The following is a 21121-nucleotide window of genomic DNA, read 5'->3' as shown; positions in this document are numbered from 1 at the left end:
TGGTTGACCAATCCGATCGGATTCAAAATTATTGTGAAATTGCCCTAATTTTTAAACACACTCATAATTTATTGTAATAATCGCATCCAACGGTAGGTTTTTTAATTTTCTTTGAATTTATAGAGGTTTCTTTTTGGAGTGTATGATATATAAATATAAGTTTATAAGAGTAACTAAATTTGACCTAGTTGATCGAATTCGAAACGAGAACCAAAGCCAACCATTTCATATAATGAAGCTTTGAAGTTTGATTATGATCTATGGAGTCTAGATTATTGTCTATTGAAGTATAAAGCATGAATTAGTGAATTTGTAAACTCAATTGTATCTTGTATGAATTATTATCCGCAATCTCACGCTCCGAGGCCTCAACTTCTTTTTGTCTAAAATAGTGATAAAAGTTACATTGTAAGGGATAACAGTACCTCACCAAATTAATATCCAGTATTGCAAGACAACTACAATTCAAAATTAAAATTTTCATAAGCGTGAAGACTCGCTCCTCCTTCTTGATCTTGATGGTAAAACCAGCCCTCGCCTTTCTCCTCTGCTTGGTCGTCTTCCTCCTTGTCGGAGCCATATCCTTTGATTCTAGTGCGAACAAACCCTAGATCTTGGCGGTACACAGTGGGAATATATTTAGAGTTTGTTTTTTATTGATAATTTTTGTTCTTATCTTTTAATACCTCAAAAAAAAAGAGAGAAAAAAAGAACTTCAAAAACAGTTTGAGAGAAATTCTTCCACGTTCAAGGAAGAACAACTCCCATGTTCATTGCTTTATTTTTTAAATTATGATTTTATCCTTTATATATGAAATTAATTATTTTTAGAGCCTTAATAAATTAAGGGCAATTACGAGGTTTTTGAAAATTTAACCATAAACACTATTTACTTAATTAATACTGATTAGGTTTGAAGTGAAAAAAACCGAACTAGTTAAAACTACGTCGTTTTGACTTTAGAAACCCTAAGGGTCCACGACTTCTATGCCTCTCGCGGCCTCGCCTCTCATTTTTCTCTCACCCTTTCATTTCTGTTTCTCTGTCTTCTCTGGCCTCTCGCCGTCTCTTTCTTCTCTTCATTAATCCTCTTGGTTTCCTCGTTGTTTGTCAAGAACTCGAGATCGCCAAGGAGTGGAAGGATCGCCAAGAACTCGAGATCTCTCAGTTTTCTCTTCGTCTTTGGTTTCCATTGCCGCTTTGACTGCATCCTTCTGCTTCTTCATACTCTATAGATCCAGAGCCTCTTTCTCTCTCTATCTCTTTTTGTATATGTATATATCTGTAGATCTCTCTCTCTCTGATTCTTATCGATATTGACAGTTTTGTATTTCGTGAAAACATAGATGAAGGTGAGAGTGTGAGACCTCAAGAACATCCTTGGCGCTGGTACGTTTTTGCTTTCTGTGATTTATTTGCTTATTGTTTGGTTAAACATAGGCCCAAAGTTTGGGCCTTTATGGTCGATTAGTGCTATTGATTTGTAAATTCATGCTCTGTATTCCTACTTTACCATGTGGGTTTTGAATTTTGAGTCTCTTTCTTCTTGATCTATGGATTTACATTATTATGTAGTGGTTATTTGCAACTGATGATATTATTTTGTGGGTTGTTGATAATGGTAGAAAAGATGGAGCTGCTGCTGCTCTGTCTACACTCTTCTTCTTCTTCTTCATAATCCGCAGATCCAAAGCCGTTCTCTCAAGTACTCTCTCTATTTCTCTCTATATTTGTATATATCTATAGATCTCTCTCTCTGTTGATTATGATTGATGTTAACAGTTTTGTGCAGTACCAAAATTGTCTGAGGATCAAATTGTTCAATTACTTGTGCGATCTAACTGAATTGATTGATCAGGTGATGTGGGCTTTTTCCATATATTTGGAAGCAGTCGTCAGTCGTCACACTTCCTCAACTGGTGCTGTTGTGAAGGACAAGAAATATTGACAACTTAACAGGGCAATATGTAGTCCTCCTCGGGTAATTACTCCGTTAAAATTTTTGTTTTTTGAATTCAAGAAGTATTGACAACTTAACAATCCAAAATCATTTTGCTAAAGACTAATCTAAGTTGGTAATTTGACAGCATAGAAGTAAATTGCTATTTCCCATTGTTTATCATATTGTATAAAATAAATCTCTACAAAAAATCTCTTCCCATTTGGTCGAGGAGCCTTCCCCTCCCGAGTACCACCCTTGGACCTTTTGACCTTGAAATCAATCTAGGAATAGCTGAATTGCCAGTGCTGGAAAGTGGGCTGATGAGCAGCAAAGCAGTTTAATAATCAGAAACTGGGTTTATATATTTATAATCATTTAGTTGCCATTCATGATCACCATTCCAACTTGATCTTAAAATGAGCTGTGTTGTGTTCAATCTAAAAGAGGTTCAGTGTGAAGTTACGTGATCTTTCTGACCTCTTTGATACTATAGTTAAAGATTGGAGTTCAACTTAATATCTAAGTATAGCTAAAAGAATCCTATTTAAATCTTCTTTTGAGGAAACAGACCTAATTAAAGAAAAAGATGTTTTGCTCTTCCATTGCCTTGGCTGTTTATCTATTGCATAAGTTGATCAATTTGTTGTACTTTGGACTTTGTCACAGCTTTTGGTACTTCTTGCGAGTGCTTTCCGTTAGGAAGGAGATGAATGTTACACACTTACAGTGGCAAAAAGAGAGCACTAGGCCAAAAAAGCTAACAGACAACGGACCAAATTCGTTGTGTGATTTGGACGATCTCCGTTGTGTATCGGAGAGTTGTGTGATGAAAAATGGCACAACAATGGAAACCCGTTATGTGAATCACAAACAGTAAACACTTATTTGGTTAAAACTGTTGTGCCTTCTCTCGGCAGATGACAGCCACAGTTGCCGCGCAGTCATGCTACACATGTCATTAGCATCATTCACACAACGAAAGTTGTTTCCGAGCCGTTGTATGAAAGGCGAATCAGACAACAGCATTTTATTATCTCTGTTGTATGAGTTATCTTCACACTTCACTTTTGGAAATTTTGTTGTTGTGCGTTAGTTTTTAGATAACGTATTCTAGTTATTACAGTTGTGTAATTGTAAATAAGACAACGTATGTTTGTTAGAACCGTTGCATGGTTATATAAGGATTCATTGTGTGAACATCCAAATTGTTACTTCAGACAACATTATTAACATTAGAAATTTTGTTGTGTGATAATCGTCTTTTCTAGATTTTGTGCATTGATAATAAAGCTCCATTTTACCTAATGAACAGTGACTAATTGTAAAGAAAAGACACTAGAATCTATGAAATGAGTAATCCAACTCATATTATTTGAAGAAAAGCATTCAAATGTTAAAAGGGAGGATTTCCCATTCATCCAAGCCAACATTGAAAGAAGAAAAGCATTCAACTGCATGCCCATCTATTTGGGACATCAAAAGCTGATATAAATACAAATTATTTGTTACAAAACATGCCACACAGTGCATGAATATTGTACCAGCAGAGAAGCACAAAAATGATGCTTTCCTTCAGCAACAACCTACTTCCTCTTATGCTTTCCTTTAGCTCCTACACATACGCCTTCACGACATACTTTGCCCATTCATTTCGCATCATGTCTATGTCTGCTTTGGTATATTGACTGTTGCCTCTCCTCTCCTACTGAATAAACAACTCATAATATCAGCAAATGCATTCCAGCTTCAACAAATGCATTCAACAAAACAGAGGCAAAGAGTAGCAGTCAAGCAACACTCACCAGTCAAGCTAGCTCCTTACAACTCCAGCAATAGCAGCACAGCCAACAATAACAGCTCTCCAACAAGAAAACTCTGTCTAACAATAGTCAGCTCCTTTAATATGTACTCCTAAACACAAGCCCATAAAGGTAATTAGAATTTAACATAGGAAAATTTACTTGTATGTACATATCCATCAGGACCATCACCATCTTCATTCAATCCACAAAAGAAAACCAAATACCAAACCCACAAGTAGTTAATTTTGGGAAGAAGCGAGGTGCTTGGGACTAATTTTTATAGCTTTGGGAGATATATATAGATGTGTCCCAGACCTGCCATACTTATTTCCCACTACATGAAAAGCACCATAGCTATAACCTAAATTTATAATATTTCAGATTTGAGTTTATTAATTGGTTAATGGAACCCCTGAAAGCTTAAGAATTAAGGTTCTATAATTTTGGTGGAAAAACTTGCCCAGTAAAGGTAGAGATCTGTAATACCGAGTAGAAGTTTCTCTTATCAATTTCAAGATACTATCAAATTTATAATGGCTGGAAAAGCTGCTATCCCTAATAAGAACTCTTCTCCAATATTCCATGTGACAACATGATGGTACATGCATCATTGAAAAACATATGAACCGGTAACATAAACCAAAGTCTATCATAAAAAAAACAGAAACCAAAGTCAAAAGCATATTTTGCTTATAAAGCTGCAACCATACAAAAGAATCATTCACAAGTAAAGCTATGTTTTCTGCATTTCACAAATTATGGTTGCAAAACATAGATGAAAGTCTTAACAGAGAAACTGAAAAGCAAAGTACATTTATAGAATACAATAAGAAACTAAAACAGAAATAGAAACGTAGGCCTTAGAGGAAAGAAGAAATGAGTTCTTACATCTTCTGCTTTTAATTTCAATCCCTAGATTTTTTGCTCAACTACCATTGCTTGGGCTTCCAGTTGGTCTTTTTTCTTATTCAGAAATATAATGATTTCCTCAACAACCTACCAGGAAACAGAAACATTACACATGCAAGAAGATAGAATATATAATTAAGACAATTGACAATCTATAAACGCAATGTGATCAAACATAGAATCCAAACTCCAATGCTCTTGCATTTAACTCTTTTACTTGAACACCCAATAACTGCTCACCCAACACAAGTGTGAATACTCTCCCCAAAGTTCTAGTACAATCATCATGAGTTTCCAAGGAAACAGATTACCATTACAAAAGGACAACAATATATCAACTTAAACCCAAAATCCATCACATCACAGCAAGACTTGTCATGTTTTATAAATGCATCAGATTTCATGGCACATATATTCTGAGAATTATGCATAGAATTATGCATTTAGTTGAAAGAAACTTTAATCAAAGAATTGCATATGTAGCATCACCAACAATGAACATAAAAGGGTTTCGGTTCTATTACATAAGCATTGTTTATGAACCCAAATCAGAAGCAAAACCAAAATAGAGATAGAAATTCTTCACCTCCTTTGCAAAAGCTCAACTCGTCCAAGCACCAAAGAGCATTAATAGAACACTGCAAAAATCACAAAGAGGGTCAATTTATTATAGCAATGTAACCCTGTTTCATCAAAAACAAAAATCCAAAAACTAACTTAACTACTATATCGTTTTTGGGATACAAAGTTGATAACAGCAACAAATCCCGCAGCAATGCGCGGGTGTCATTTCTAGTTATACATTTACTATATACTAAAGTAGCGTTGGTGTTCATTTCTCCTATTCCTCTACAATTTCATCTAAAATCTCTTATCAATGTTTTCAATCTGGTGGACTGAATCACCAGTTCCTGCTCAACCTGAAAATAGAGCTGCAAGGGAGATCTACACATAACTGACATAAGAGATAAAGAGAAAGAAGGCACGTTTGAATGGAAAACCAAAAAAGTAAATAATTACTACTATTGATTAATTACCTCAATCACCGAATTTATTTCAGATTTATTCTTGAAACTGGCATCTCTAATGAGGTGAGCAGAAATATATTTGAAAGCCTAATTGCTTCTTTTTTTGACATCTTTCCATGACAAAGGTCTTCAATATATAGTTGTGCACAGAGGCTGATGCTGAAGAAAGAAATTTCTTTTTGTGACAAAACAGCTTATTTTCAATTATCCATGGCTTTCTTTGTAACTGAACTAACAACTAACAGAAATATAATGAAGTCCTCATTTTCATAATTGTTTTACATATTCACCCATCCAAGCATAAATCTTTCAGAAATTCTGAAACTCAGTTTCATAATTATAACGCTCATCTCCATGTTCTTATGGAAGCCAAAAACAAAACAATCTAATAACCATCGATGCAAGTGCCCATATTCTAAATGTACAGTACAATGAGATATAAGCAAATGACTAACTATCATCTTATCAGAGACAGCACCTTATTTTGAATTCCAATATACAATGATATAGCATATAGCAACTATACAATTACATAGGCAAATAGCAGTTTACCAAATAGCAAGTTTCAGAAATTTTCAGAAAACTGGTAGCAAAAAAGAAAAATTCACCAACAATCATCCTTGTAGTGCTTTCAAGCACAACTCTCCAGATTTGAACTAGACATGTAAAGGCACAATTTCAGAAAATTTCAAGTTATTCGGAGTTCAAATGGATGGTCAAACAGAGATCCAAATTGATAGAAAATGTTGATTTCTGCAGAAATCCTGAAACACTGTGTTAACTTCAAAATATCATCAGTATCTCATTTCAAGTTCATTTTGCGTGAAACCAAGTTTAAAACGATCATTGAAAAATCTATTTTAAGATACCAAAAACTGAGATTAAAAGAAGAAGTACAGGTCTTTCGAAAACAACAGAACAACCCACTAGTTCGATCAGCTTGGTGGTTGTCTTTGAGGCATACTATCAAACACATGGTGTGCAATATTTGAACCTTAATCTATTTCAGTTCTAAGCATTCTAATGGAGTTACCAAAGCTAAGTAATGGTCAAAAGTGTATTCCATAACAACTTTGAACAGATGGACAGAAATTTTAACACATATAGGTCTCACTATAACACTCATATGGAAGAACAAAATCAATGATAAAATTATACATACAAGCTTACTGTCTTGCTGAGCTCACACTTTGATGGTGGGCTGATTTGAATCTTCCAACCAAGACACAATTTTGATCAACCCCAATGAAATTATTAAATGAAAGAAGAAGCAAAGAGAGTACTTACAAGACCACAATTTTTCCATCTAAGCATTCAACCCCAAACCAAGAGCAAGGGTCAATATCTCTGTCTTCATCATTCCAATTCGACAAACCACTAAATGGGTCAGTCACTACTCTCTCTAAAACTCCAAAGCTAAACCTGCACAAGATACAACCTTTAAGCATTTTCCTTCACTTGGTAAGGGAGGACTTGGAGGCGGCAGATCTGGCTTGGGCTAGGAGCTGGGAGCTTCGATAGTTTGAATGGATAGCAGATTTACTTGTGAGTGGGACGCGGAGGTTGGCGTGGACCCATGGACTTTATATTTCGGGGAGAGAAGAAGACTGAGAAAATTGTGTAACCAAGAGCAAGGGTCAATATCTCCGTCTTCATCATTCCAATTCGACAAAGAGCATTAATAGAACACTGCAAAAATCACAAAGAGGGTCAATTTCTTATAGCAATGTAACCCAGTTTCATCAAAAACAAAAACCCAAAAACCAACTTAATTACTATATCATTTATGGATTGATGAAATCACAAAGGGTTTCGGTTCTTCTTCTCACCTTCTGAACAACTGACGAAATCTATTATCAAACCTAATATTCAATAACTCAGAGGTATCCCAAGATATAAAGTACAAATAACCTTAACTGAAGAAGGCGAAAACCAACATACCAAATCAATTGCTTCGAGAAAGCCCTAAATCGAGTTGCTCAGAAATCCCCAAAATGAAGAACCCTAATCAAAACCCCTTTCTCCTCCACCTTCTTCCCAATACAAACTAAGCTGAACTCTAATCAAACTGAGGAGAATCGAACCCAAACCAATGAGTAGAATCGAACCGACATCGATGGGTAGAATCGAACCGTCCATACGCAAACTGAGGAGAGGTTGCAGGATGCCAGTGATGGTGTTTTGATGAGAGAATACGGTGGTGAGTTGAAAATGGTGACAGTTTACGGTGAGAGCTTGCGGGGCTAGTGAGAGATTGTGAGTTTTTGGTTTTGGTAGAGATTGTGAGTTCTTGGTTTTGGTAGAAGTTATTTCTCTCTGTGTCAGAAAAGGGTGTGTTATTCATTTGTCCAAGTCAAAACCCAACACTCCTTTTATTTTTTATTAATGCATCACACAACAAACACATCCCAATATGTTGTCTGATCGTCTACAACTTAAATTTCAGCTTAGGTTCCAAGGAGGGAAAGTTCCCGCGCAGCCGCGCTATGTACAATGGTTTTGGTGCTACGATAAACAAGTTTCATTCAGACAACAGAAATAAGGTTTTTACGTTGTAGGATCCTCAAACCATGACCTATATAAGTTCTCCAAAATTGTACGTTTTGGGGGAGAAGGAGTAGCATTTGGGGGCACATCCAGAATTGTCAATAATATATAATTTAATCATACAACACAAGTCTAAAACTGTTGTATGATAAATTGCAACCTAGTATCACACAACAGGTATAACCATGATGTTGTGCAATGTAGTACATATTTGGACCCAAATTTGTGTCAATCTAGGCGGGAATTCTACCACTCTTTTTTTAATCATTCACACAACAAAATATTCCTGCCAGTGTTGTGCAATCACCTTCTCCATGAAAACATCAAAATTTTTATGGCCTTATACAACGTATGGTTCTTAGTCATGTTGTGTGATTGACTTTCCATCATCACACAGCAATTTTTTTTTTTTCGTTGTGTAAAAAGTGTTGTATATTGAGGTTATTGGCCTAGTGGAGGTTGACACTTCATGAGAAAATCAAGGACAAACACAACAATGATGAAGAGCTCATCAAGATCTTCACTACCTAGAGTGAATATTTTTGTTTTTTGGGTCTTTTAATTGTTAATGGTTTGTTCTTTTTATTTTTATTTATTTTTATATCAGAAAGGCTCCAATGGCCTTCATTCCTAATTTCCTATTGATCAAGGGGCTTAAAAGGCCAACAAAAAGAGAGAGACTTAATTATTAAACAGGCCTAAGGAAAAAAACCGTTATTAAATAATTTTTGTATTTAAAAAAAAAAACTGGCCTAGGAAAAAAAATTATTAAAAAAAATTAATTATAAATTATTTTTAAATTATTAAGAATTATTTAATAATTTTTAATTAAAAAAAACCGAACTGGACCAGACCGAACCGAACCGAAGGGTCGGTTCGGTTTTCCGTTTTGAATTCTGAAAAATGGAAAACCGAACCAAGTACAAATTCGGTTCGGTTTTCGGTTTTGGCTCAAAACCGAACCGAAGTAAACCGAATCCACCCCTAAGAGCCAAGAAAAAGCTATTGTTGGATTCGAAAACTTAGACGACAGAATATTTCTTGCTGTCATTTGATTATTTCAGACGACAGTTAAAATGTTTGCTGTCTTCTGATATGTGTTGTCTGATTCCGAAATTGGTGTAGTGGGTCATTGTCGTCTCTGTTTTGAGGCTGGTGCGAGGTCGGATTCCTCAATCGACATTCTCATTTCAATCGAGGAGTTTGCTATGGATATCTGGGAGGTGAAGGAGGGGGAGTTCCCGACAGTTGGCTACAATTGGTTTGCTCCTCGATGGCTTGTTCGGTGGTTTGTATTGCAGGTTTAGAGGCCGCTGGGCAATGACGTTTTGGGGGTGGTGCGGCCTGGGTATGATTGGAATGACTCGATCTGCTTTTGATCGGACAATTCCGATCTAGGATCGGTGTTCTCCACGACACCTCTCTTTGGCTCGACGAAGCTTGTGCTTATCCATGGTTTGAATGCGATCTGCGTTACCGTTTCTCCAGAGTGCGAATGCTATGGCGGGTCGACTAAGGCGGTGTGGTGGAGAGGGCAGAGCGACGCGACGCGACGCGACGCGACGAAGGGTTTGGCGACGGGTGTAGTGGTAGGGCTAGGGCCAAGCATGGCTAGCTAGCAGTTGATGGGCCTTCTCTCTCCTAGTTTACTACTTGGGTTTGGGCCTTTTTGTTCAGCCTGGCCTGGGCTAGATGTTTTATTTATGTTTATTGTTTTATTTACCTTAGTTGCTTATTTTTGTCGCTTCTTTGGCGTGTAATAAGTCCCTGCATAGTTCTAATAGGGCTAGTAAGGCTGAATGTCTATGTGTGCACTCTAAGTGCGAGGCGGCGTTTGTCGGCGGCAACATAGTTGGAAAGCTATGTTTTTGGTAATTATGCTTCGTTGTAATCGAGTTATCTTTTCGGTATGCAACCACTATGTCAAAGCAAATGGAGTAACCAATAGTGCACTTTTTGCTAATTGGTGCTTATTTGAATACTTGTATTGTGTAGGGACTCATAATAACATTTCAGGATGTACTCTAGATGCTTATTGTAATCAGAGGTTCAGGCTCAATGTCCCCCCCTGTATTCAGTAGTTTAATTAATAGAGGCTTGAGGGCAGTGGCGGCACCAGCCCTTCTTTAAAAAAAAAAAAAAAAAACTACAAGTAGGATTGTGCCAAACAACTCTTTTTTTTTTTATAAAATCAAATCTTTTTCTTTTTGGCTGGAGATTGAGGAGGGTGTATTGTATTTGGATTTGTGCAAACTTTTTTTTAAATGACATACTTTTTAAAAAGTCCATAGACTCTTTAAAAAGTTGATAGACTGTTATGGATTTCTTAAAACCATTGATTTTAGCAACAGACTTTTATTGATTCATGGAAATCTATATACTTTATTATGAATGACTTCTACAAATTTCCTAAGATGTACAAAATATAAAAAAATAAAAATAAAACAAAAAAATAAAAATAAAACAAATGCAGCCCAAACACAAAACAAAATAATAACTTGTTCTCTCTTCAATGCTCTAGTATCTTCTAATAAAAATTGACTCAAATAAATGATTGTTAGTCTGTCTAGGAGTTTGTTCTCATTCCTAATCTCCCAACAACATAAATATACAATATAGATCACTTGATGTTTATGGTTAATTATTCTCATCAATTTTGTTTTCGCCGATTAACATATATTGTAGCAATATTGGTCAATGTCTTGATCTATAATCAATCAATTGAAATTCAATTGTTCAACCTTTTTTTGAACCATAATATAAATTTAAATTAATGAGAATAATTAATTAATAAGATAAAATTTAGTATGGTTCAAGGTCTTAGGGTTAGACCACAATATTTGAGTTTTAGGGTTTCATAAATCATTTTTATTTCTATTAGGGTTCGAAGTATCTCAATTGAAAACAAAAAAAACAAAAACAAAAATCACATTCTACAACTACAATGAACATGTTGGGTATCAAAAAAGGTTGATATCATAAAAGATTAGACAAAAGACAAAAAATTAAGAAAGAGATATGATGAGGGACAAACTTATTCGTGCGTAGAGAGAAGAACTTTGATAGACTTTTTTTTTTTTTTGAAGAGGAAACTTTGATAGATTTTTTGAAATTTTTGGTCTGGAGGCTGGAAAATTATTGGAGTTTGGTATGTATAGTTAACACTACAAAGTCCATGATTTTCTAATTCCATAAGTATGAATGATATTTTGAATACCTCTGTACTTTTATTCATTTTTAAAAGTCCTAATTGAATACTCTTAGATTTTGGTGGAATTCATGAAGTCTTTAAAAATCATAATTGAATACCTCAAGACTTTCATGGACTGTTAAAAGTCTATATTGAATACACTCAGACTTTTAAATTTCATAGATTTCTTAAAAGTTCCACTAATTCTATATACAATACTGAGTGTGGCAAAAAGCTCCTTAATTCAAAATTTGGAAAAAAAATTGCTAAATTAAAGAGGGTTCCAAACCAAACCTCCCAAGCAAAAAGCCAAAAACTAAACCAATCAACACCAACTACCGAAAACAAAATTTTGGTAGTCCTAGTCGATCGCTATCACAATGAGCATGAATAAAAGAGGGAGTCAAGTCCCATCAAATGAAACCAACAGATGAAGAACCCAACAATTTGCTAAAGCACTAGCAACTCGATTACTTTCTCGAAAAATATGAGGAGATCGGAATTGCATCTGCAAAATATAATGCAAACAATTTTTCCATTGAAATGTTAGTGATTGAAACGATGAAAGAGGCAAAATATAGGGACTAAACAGATTTTAACCCTGTATAAAATCGACAGAATTAAGAAATTTTTGACAAGATTTCGTGTAGACTTATAAGTATTATGGATAAATATGCTTACAATTACACACTTATGGATAAATTAGTACGCTTACAAGTAGAAACTTATAGGTGTGGATAATTAATAATTTTACAGGTGGAAACTTATAGTATGGATAAATATGTTGTTTAATATCATTTTCTTATAAGCAACTCGTTAACGCTTCTGTAGAATGATAGGAACACCATACTGTGGTTTAATCATAGGTGCAGAAGGAGCATGAGCATAAGATGGAGAAAGCACAAAGGTAAAGTGTTGCAAGATCAATGCTATGGCCAATTTTGCCTCTGTCAGCGCAAAGTTTTGTCCAATGCAAATTCGAGGACCGCCTCCGAAAGGGATGAATGAGAATGGGCTGTTTGTTGCCTTAGAAACTCCTTTTGAAAACCTCTCTGGCTTGAACTCATTTGCATCATCACCCCACAGTTCCTTGTCACGGTGAATGAGCAGTGTTGATAAGCCCACTTCGACTCCAGCTGGTAGTGAGAATTTCCCGAGTTGTATGGTCTTGTTAGTGGTTCGAGAAAGCACAACCAGTGCTGGGTACAATCGAAGAACTTCAAGTAAAATCATGGTTACCTAGGGGATTATGAAGTCAAGGTTAAACTATATCATACGTACAAATTCATTCCTCAAGTAAATTTCATGTAACATACATCAAGCAACCATATAATAAACAAAAATGCGAGATTATCAATCCTTTTTAGTTCAGAAAAATGTCCTCCCTTGTAGAGGATATGTATTTGATGTAATTTAGAGGAAAAATTGAATTGAATTATAGAAGCTAGTATACGTGTACTTACAACTTTAAGGTGAGTTAGGCCATCAAAGTCTGGCTTGTTGGTTCCAAAGACTTGCAGAACCTCTTGTCTTGCTCGATCTTGCCAAATCTGATTTTGACCAAGTAAAACCACTGTCCAAACCAGCAATACTGAAGTGGTCTCTTGCCCAGCATAGTAAAAGAGCTTACACTCCCCAATCACGTCTTCAGTACTCATCCCAGCATCTTTGTTGTTCTTCCCATGTTCCTGAATGTCGTTCAAGTTTGATTCCATAAGTGCACCTAATAAGTCATCTTTGGTTGCTTCACCTGCCTTAATGGCCTGCTCTCTTTTATTTATAATACCCTTGAGTAAACCTGTTATTTCTTTGTCAACTTGTGTCATCCTGTTGTTCATCTTAGTTGGTAGAAACCTATAAACAAAGACAATTGTAATGAGAAAGTGAAAGCATGAAGGAGACGAGTAAATTTTTGTGCTACTTCTAAAGAATTTGAAACTTTTACCTCCATCCTGGAATGTAAACACTTTGCAAGCTTTTTATTGTATATGCTGTTTGCTCTTTTAGGAGTTTAAATATTTTTCTACCTTCTTCATAGCTACTTCCAAACGCTGTTCGAGAAATCGCATCAGCCGTTAAATTTTGAAGAGAAGGCCAGACATCCAACTCCCATGATGAACCCTGTTTTGAGACCCAGCTCTCCCACTCCTTAATCATCTGATCACAACTTTGGTGAAATGCCGGTAACATACGCTATTGCGAACACCACAACAGAGATTAATACTAATTAGATGAGTGTAAGAGATAGCTGCACATTCCTGTCACTATTAGAAAGTTATTCAAAGATATAATCATAAATGTTACAATTGACACTTATGGCTCGGTTAAAGATTTGGGTATGCGAAGAAGGACGAGTAGGGGCGACGAGGTAGGTTGGGAGATTGGAGCTGTTGGTTTTCCACTCTTTAGTTTTTTCTTTTTTTCCTTTTCTCCTAGTGGCATTTCCATTAAATTGAATCAAGTAATGTCAAATGAGCAGATAACGGACATATCAGTGATTCATGTCATCGAACCAAAAAACCTATTCATGTCATGGGTATGAAATTGAAGCACCACCATAATTCGGGGGGTGAACTATAATTAATCCTATTTATATTTAGTAATCAGTACCTTTAGCTTCTCTGCATGGAACGTTGGGTTGATGATTCTTCTATGTTTAGCCCATTTCTTATCTTCATAGCTTGCAATACCTGTTATTAGCAACTTCATAAGTGGATTTGTTGCTGGCCTCCGGAAATCATCTAATTTTGTGAAGACATCTTTCACATCTTCAGGATCCATAATGTTCACCCTTGGTATGGGGCCAATCCAAACAAAAGAGTTTTTACCTATAAAAAATATATATATATAATTCATGTAACTCACATCACTGTAAATAAAGTTATATCATTTTTCTTTTTCGTTCAGAAAGATCTAATAAATCTAGTCCAAAACTTGAGTTTCTAACTACACTCATAATAATTTTACAAGTCGATGAAGTTCCCGTAACTTTTATCCTAAACAATATCTGGCATACCGTAAGTTTTCACAGTTTGATCGAGAAAAGGGATGAATCGTGATGCTATGTCATGGGAGCTTGAGAGGTTCATGGGTTTGGATTTTGCTTGTGCGAGCATGACAGAGTTTTCCTTCATGTCTCCATAAAAGAGCCTGTAGGAATTGCCTTTAAGGCCTTGCTCCCTCAAATATCTTTCAAGCTTCTTCGGCTTCAGCCATAACCAATCCAGCACACCCCATGCCCATCTTACTACTATGCTAACAAAAACAAGGCTCAGTGCTACCCAACTAGCCACTGCTACTTCCATATTTGACTGTCTAGCTAGCAAAGCTATATGAGAAAGACAGATGGACAGACAGAGGTTCTGGATTGTATAGTAGTAAAGCACCGAAATCGAACAGTTAATTGACCTTTTCCAAAGGAGGAAAATACCTTGCTCCTTCCTCTATCTCCATCTCTATCTCTAATTAACGCAACCAGCACAGAATTATGCACGTGTGTTAATAGATAATAGACAATTCATCCTTTTTCTTTTCGTTTTGACCAAATAAATAGACAAGTTTAAAAAAGTTCGAAATTACTTAAATATTCAATTATAAAATTGATTGTTTCAAATTTCGTCTGTTTAGTATAAAGAATCACAGGAACATCAAAGATGAGGTCTCCCTTTCAAAGTTCAAACTTATCACACTAGTCTACTTTTTTTAACAATTAGAAGCACACAATCGAAATGACTTAAATAGACCTTGTCTATTTTCATATTTTATAATTGGTATTTGCTGGGATTGAGTTGGCTATGGCGTTGAAGAATATAAATTGAAACGCAGCACAAGCCCAAAGAGCATCGGATACTATTCGCCCAATGATCCGCAACTATGAAATTACTGCTGTGACTCGCGGCTGCTATCGTGTAGTGCGGCATTTGTGATGGGGAGATCGGATATTGGGATCAATAGTAGATAGAAGACATCCACCATGAGAGTGATTGTGCGTATTCGACCTCGTTTTTGACGTTTACCACATATCCGCAAAAGATAAATATATAAAAGCGAGATGACAGAAGCAACATATTTCTGAGAAAACTTCATGCAGCATGCTTACAACTTAATTACAAGCACATACATAGGTGCCATTTTCGTAACATATCTCGTTAGCGCTTCTGTAAAATGATAGGAGCTCCATACTGTGGTCTAATCATAGGTGCAGAAGGAGCATGAGCATAAGATGGAGCGAGCTCAAAGTCAAAGTGTAGCAAGATCAATGACAAGGCCAACTTCGCTTCTATCATAGCAAAGTTTTGTCCAATGCAAATCCGAGGACCACCTCCGAAAGGGATAAATGAGAGTTGGCTCTTTGTCGCCTTGGAAACTCCTTCCGAAAACCTCTCAGGATTGAACTCGTTTGCATCATCACCCCACAGTTCTTTGTCACGGTGAATGAGCACTGTTGGTAAATGGACTTGGACTCCAGCTGGTAGTGAGAATTTCCCGAGTTGTGTTTTCTTGTGAGTGGTTCGAGAGATAAAATCCACAGGTGGGTACAATCGAAGAACTTCATATAAAATCATGGTTACCTACAGGATCATACAGTCAAGGTTAAGTCAATCACACAAATTCATTCCCCTGCCCAAGTAAATCATAAAGAGCATACATCAACTATTATAACCAACAAAAATGTAAGAACATCAATCCCTTTTCTTCCAGAAAAATTTCCTTATTTCTTGTAGTGGGTATTTCATGTAATTATAATTTAAAGATACTTGAAGTAGAAGTTAGAAGTATATATGTATTGTGTACTTACTACTTTTAGGTGAGATAGTCCATCAAAGTCTGGCTTGTTGCTTCCAAAGACATGAAAAACCTCTTGTCTTGCTCGATCTTGCCAATTCTGATTTTGACCAAGTAATATCATTGTCCAAACCAGCAATACTGAAGTGGTCTCTTGCCCAGCAAGGTAAAACAGTTTACATTCCTCAATTACATCTCCAGTACTCATCCCAACCTTCCCATCTCCCTGGATGTCCTTGAATTTTGACTCCATAAGTGTACCTAATAAGTCATGTTTAGAGGCTTCACCAGCCCCAGTGGCCCTCTCTCTTTATTTATTATACCCTTAAGTAAACCTTTTACCTCTTTGTCAATTTTCTTCATCCTCGTGTTCATCTTCGTTGGTAGAAACCTAGAAATAAAAACAGTTATGATGAGAAAGTAAAGGCATGAAGAAGATGAATAAATTTTCAAGTAACTTCTAAGGGAAATTTTGACTTTTACCTCCATCCTGGTATGTACACACTTTGTATGGCATTTCCTACAAGCATTACTTGCTCTTTGAGGAGTTCAAACATTTTCCTTCCTTCCTGATAGCTACTTCCAAATGCTGTTCAAGAAATGACGTCAGCCGTCAACTGTTGTAGAGATGGTCAAACATCCAACAGACATGATGAGCCCTCTTTGGAAGCCAAGCTCTCCCATTCCTTAATCATCTCATCACAACTTTTGTGAAAGGCGGGTGACATTTGCTGTTGCAAACACCACACGTACTAATTAACAGAATATTGGAAAGGCATAAAGAAGTTGTTACATTCCCAGAAAATATAATGATTCTGCACTACCAACCGGCTTAGATAAGAGCAACATGTACCTTATACAAATGAAACTCATGTCTTATTTTTCCTTCCTTTGTTTTCTCTACATGTAGCTCTTAATGAGGTTGATATGATTATTTCCACCGAAAAAATGAAAACTACGAAGTATAATTATCTGTACTACCTTTAGTTTCTCTACATGGAATGTTGGGTTGATGATCCTCCTGTGTTTAGCCCATTTTTCACCTTCATAGTTTGTAACACCCGTTGCTAGCAACTTGAAAAGTGGGTTTGAAACTGGCTTAAGAAAATCATCAAGTTTTGTGAAGACATCTTTCACATCTTCAGGATTCATAATGGTCACGGTTGGTACGGGGCCACTCCAAACAAAAGAGTTCTTACCTGTCGAAGATAGAACTTAAATGGATCAATATACTGTCTAATAGTTATGGATGTATCGCACCTAGATAAACAAAACCTTGTAAAACATCTTCAAATATGCACAAATTACAAGTACGTAGTACTACTCATGTACTTCTGCCTGTGACTGAAAACATTTGAGCTCAGGTCTAAGTTTACAAATCGCTCGTCTTCTTTATGGCAAGCATGCATATGGTACTGAACATCGTTAACTGTATTACACACATATATCACCATGCATATATTCATATATAAAAGGTAATGTGGCATACCATAAGTTTTTACGGTTTGATCGAGAAAAGGGATGAGTCGTGGTGCTATGTCATGGCAGGTGGAGAGGTTCATGGGTTTGGATTTTGCATGTTTTAGCAGGATAGAGTTCTCCTCCACATCCCCATACAAGAACTTGTAGGAATTTCCTTGAAGGCCTTGCTCCCTCAAACATCTTTCTAGTTTCTTCGGATTCAGCCAAACCCAATCCAGCACACTCCATGCCCATCTCAGTATTATGCTAACCAAAACAAGGCTCAGCGATACCCAACTAGCCAGTGTTACTTCCATATCTGACGCTCGTATATCTCAAAGTTAGCTAAGCTATGAAACAAGGCTGTGAGAGCGAGAGAGAGAGAGAGAGAGAGAGTTGCTTGGAAGGGAGGAAAATGTCTTGCTCCTCACCCCGTCTCCATCGATACTTACAGGAATATATGGCTAGGTTTTTTTCTTCGATGATAGACCTCATGTCTCAAGTCTTATCTCCGAGGCCATATGTATCCACAAAATATCTAATGTCTAATGTTGTCATGTCCTTTCTCTTCATAGGCGTTAATTCTGCACTACCCATTATCCCCAAGATAAAAAAATAAAAATACAAATTCTGTAGTGCCCCAGCGTAAAAGTGTGTTCCACAAACAATTGAAACTAATGACATATGGGATGACGGTGTTACATAAGCATCCAAAATAAGCACTGCATATCTGGGACAGAGTTCTCAACTTTTCAGTTAGAATCTCCCCCAGTGTACTAACCATGCTTTGTCTATTTATATTTTTCAAAAAATTGCTACTGTAACCAATGTCTGAACAAAAATGTATTACATTTCTATTCTGATAAGTAGACATTGACAATAAATTGCTATATCATTTTCTTACGATTTGGCCAACTGCAGTTGTAACAACAGCAGGTATGTTTTTGTAACATAGTCCAGGGGCTTCAACTACTCCTGACTACTTGATCCCCTGAAGATAATTTGCCAAAAAGAAGAAAAATATTAATCACAATTCACTGCAGACCTCCCTAGACCATAGGTATCAACTTTAACAAATAGCCATTATTTGGTCAATGTTTTGTGCAGACACTATTTTCAAGCCCATGATATGAAATTTCAAATGGAAAGAGAAAGCCTTACCAACAATCTTTGAAGACATCAATTATAATATAAGGCTATACCTGCTTGAAGATAGTGCTTGTTCCAGACCCTACAAACCCAAATTAATCCGAAATGCCCAACATATGACCCAAGGCAATTTAAGCTTCCAAATCCTTTGTAAGTCAAGCAACTGCTCTCAGATACCCAGAGATAATAGTTTGGGTGCTGAAAACACGTATACCTGCAATGAAGATGGTACCCTTGCCTGAACATAGATTTGAAACACCCAGAGATAATAAAACGTTTTGTAATGACAACAAAATTAAGGGATAGGATATATTACTGCTTTACAACATAACATTTCAACGAACAAAATTTCAATCAAAGAATGTCCTTTAAACAAACTGAGATTATGAAACTAAAACAAAAATCCGTTTATAGGAGTGTACACCATAACAATTGGTAACATATTAAATTAAAAATGTTGGTCTATGCTGGAATTCTATAATATAAACCGATATATATCATCTGAACACTAATGGTCATTCATTAGCTTTTAGTCAATTTGCATGTAAAATCATATTAAGTACTTATAGTATAATATTAATTGAGCAACAACATACCTCACCAAAAACACTCAAAGAAGTACCAGTTGGTAATACCCTCTCAATTCGTTTGACTCCAAGCATCTAACAGAAGTAGACACCACTTGATCAATACACCAACTGAAATACAATCAATTACTCACATGTTCAAAATATGATGGCTTGCTTCGATTACAGTAATGGATACATTATCAAATTGGTTCAAACAGAACTAAAGCACATGAAAATTCATAAAACAACAGCAGAAAAAGGTGAAAATTGAAGTGGAATGAGTGGGGAATACATGCATTCAACATGTAGAAGAATTCAGAATTAATCTTATCTTAAATGTATGTTAAATTGAATCTGAATTATGTAATCTAAATGTATGTTTAAATTCAATCTGAAATATGTAATTGAATGATTAAACCATAGGTATCCACTACTGAATATTTACAGATATGTATTGAACAATTTACTATCATGACGCACAGCAACTCACCTGAATCCCAATTCATTCAAAAAACAAATAAGCTGCTTCCTTTAAGAACATACTGACTGACCTGCAAAATCACAATTGAGAGCATCAATATAAATTTCACCACAAATTTCTTTGAGATTAAGTATATAAACACTTGGATTCAATTTTCTGCAAAAACCAAAATCACATACGGATAGATATGAAAATAAGAAATAGAAAGAAAGTCAAACCAAGTTGTACTTTTGATCTCTGCCTGTAAGTTATGATCAACTCAGGTGTATTCAAACAGAGATTGCAAAAACTAAGAAAAGAATAGTGTATAAGCAAAATGTATCTGGATCAAATCCCCCTCACTACCGTTTTTTACATTTGAATAGGTATAGTCAATTTAAAGATGATCAACGCTATTGGCATCCAGCATCAACAAAACCCCTAATAAATCAAAAACCCCAATCCGTTCAAAAGCAATAGAAACAGAAAGCAAAATCAAAGCCAACTCATTTGTTATTATAGCTCGAAGTCGGAACCGACAGATGGTAGCAAAACACAATAGTCACATTCATACTGAATCACTCCATGCTCAATTAGTAGCACCACAACATTTGACATTTACAAAAACCCCTAAATCAAAACAAAAAAACATAGAAATCTGGGAAACAATACCTTCAGCCCTCTTCTCTTGTTCTTTCTTGCCGATCTCTCTCCCACACACAGATGTGCCAAGGTCTGCAGCCTGTGGTGGTGATGGTCATGGTGCTTCTAAGATTTGGTAGCAGTTGAATCTCGACGGCGACCTGAAACTTCCTCCCCGGTCTTGGCATAATTAAGGCAACCTTGTTGCTATTGACGACGGCGTGGCAGAAGTGCGGCACTGCCAGGCTTGGGTGTCCAGATCAAATCTGCCCCAAGTCTTTGGGCCCAAATCAGAATCCATTTGTTGGGTTTACCTTCTCCCACCCTCGACTGATGGGCAAGGCAGATGTGTAGTTAATTTCTTGTGTAGGTGCTATGCCTATATGCTGTGTCTTAGAATTTTCGTAGTTGGAGGCTTGTTTTAATAAGTAAGCGATTAGTTCGAATAATAATAATAGTTATCCTATTAGGTGGTCTAGTCCTATGTATCATAATAGTTACCTACTGCAACTTCTTGATTTGTCTAGTTTGAAGGCAGCAGAATGATATATAATAGTCATCTTGGCATGTGTTTAATGAAATCCACATTTACTGAAAATAAAAAACAAAAAACAAAAACAACAAAACAAAAGCTAAA

The 21121-nt window shown here is 36.1% G+C and overlaps 1 protein-coding gene, 2 long non-coding RNA genes and 1 pseudogene across 6 annotated transcripts in view; 1 reads left to right on the top strand and 3 right to left on the bottom strand.

Moving 5' to 3' along the window:
- Nucleotides 1-1625: 1625 nt before the first annotated feature.
- Nucleotides 1626-2683, top strand: LOC112167074. Its single transcript, XR_002923586.2, has 3 exons — nucleotides 1626-1705; nucleotides 1859-1981; nucleotides 2609-2683. It is a non-coding gene; the product is annotated as an uncharacterized LOC112167074 (long non-coding RNA).
- A 664-nt stretch (nucleotides 2684-3347) lies between these two features.
- Nucleotides 3348-7986, bottom strand: LOC112167075. 2 transcript variants are annotated; one of them, XR_005800533.1, is made up of 8 exons: nucleotides 7623-7986; nucleotides 6969-7370; nucleotides 6844-6893; nucleotides 5691-5840; nucleotides 5240-5291; nucleotides 4633-4740; nucleotides 3745-3853; nucleotides 3348-3647 (listed from the first exon to the last, which is right to left on the bottom strand). It is a non-coding gene; the product is annotated as an uncharacterized LOC112167075 (long non-coding RNA). The 2 variants fall into 2 exon arrangements; XR_002923587.2 differs by lacking the exons at nucleotides 5691-5840; nucleotides 6844-6893.
- A 4106-nt stretch (nucleotides 7987-12092) lies between these two features.
- LOC112166880 (cytochrome P450 CYP72A219) overlaps nucleotides 12093-21121 on the bottom strand; it is a 36211-nt gene continuing 27182 nt past the window's right edge. Inside the window, exons 1-5 of one of the 3 annotated variants that reach the window (XM_024303801.2) lie at nucleotides 14435-14851; nucleotides 14029-14246; nucleotides 13364-13611; nucleotides 12882-13272; nucleotides 12093-12657 (exon numbers count right to left, since the gene is read on the bottom strand). In XM_024303801.2, coding sequence (XP_024159569.1) covers nucleotides 12235-12657; nucleotides 12882-13272; nucleotides 13364-13611; nucleotides 14029-14246; nucleotides 14435-14723 — 1569 coding nt within the window. In that variant the 5' untranslated portion in view covers nucleotides 14724-14851 and the 3' untranslated portion in view covers nucleotides 12093-12234. Of the gene's footprint in view, nucleotides 12658-12881; nucleotides 13273-13363; nucleotides 13683-14028; nucleotides 14247-14434; nucleotides 14852-21121 lie in introns of those variants that run through there. The other 2 variants (XM_024303802.2, XM_024303803.2) reach the window with 2 other exon arrangements.
- LOC112166884 lies at nucleotides 15441-20842 on the bottom strand (annotated as a pseudogene).

Source organism: Rosa chinensis, chromosome 5 (assembly GCF_002994745.2).
Source record: "Rosa chinensis cultivar Old Blush chromosome 5, RchiOBHm-V2, whole genome shotgun sequence".
Classification (NCBI taxonomy): domain Eukaryota; kingdom Viridiplantae; phylum Streptophyta; class Magnoliopsida; order Rosales; family Rosaceae; genus Rosa; species Rosa chinensis.
Note: the sequence above shows the minus strand (reverse complement) of the source record. Positions and strands in the feature narration are given on the sequence as shown.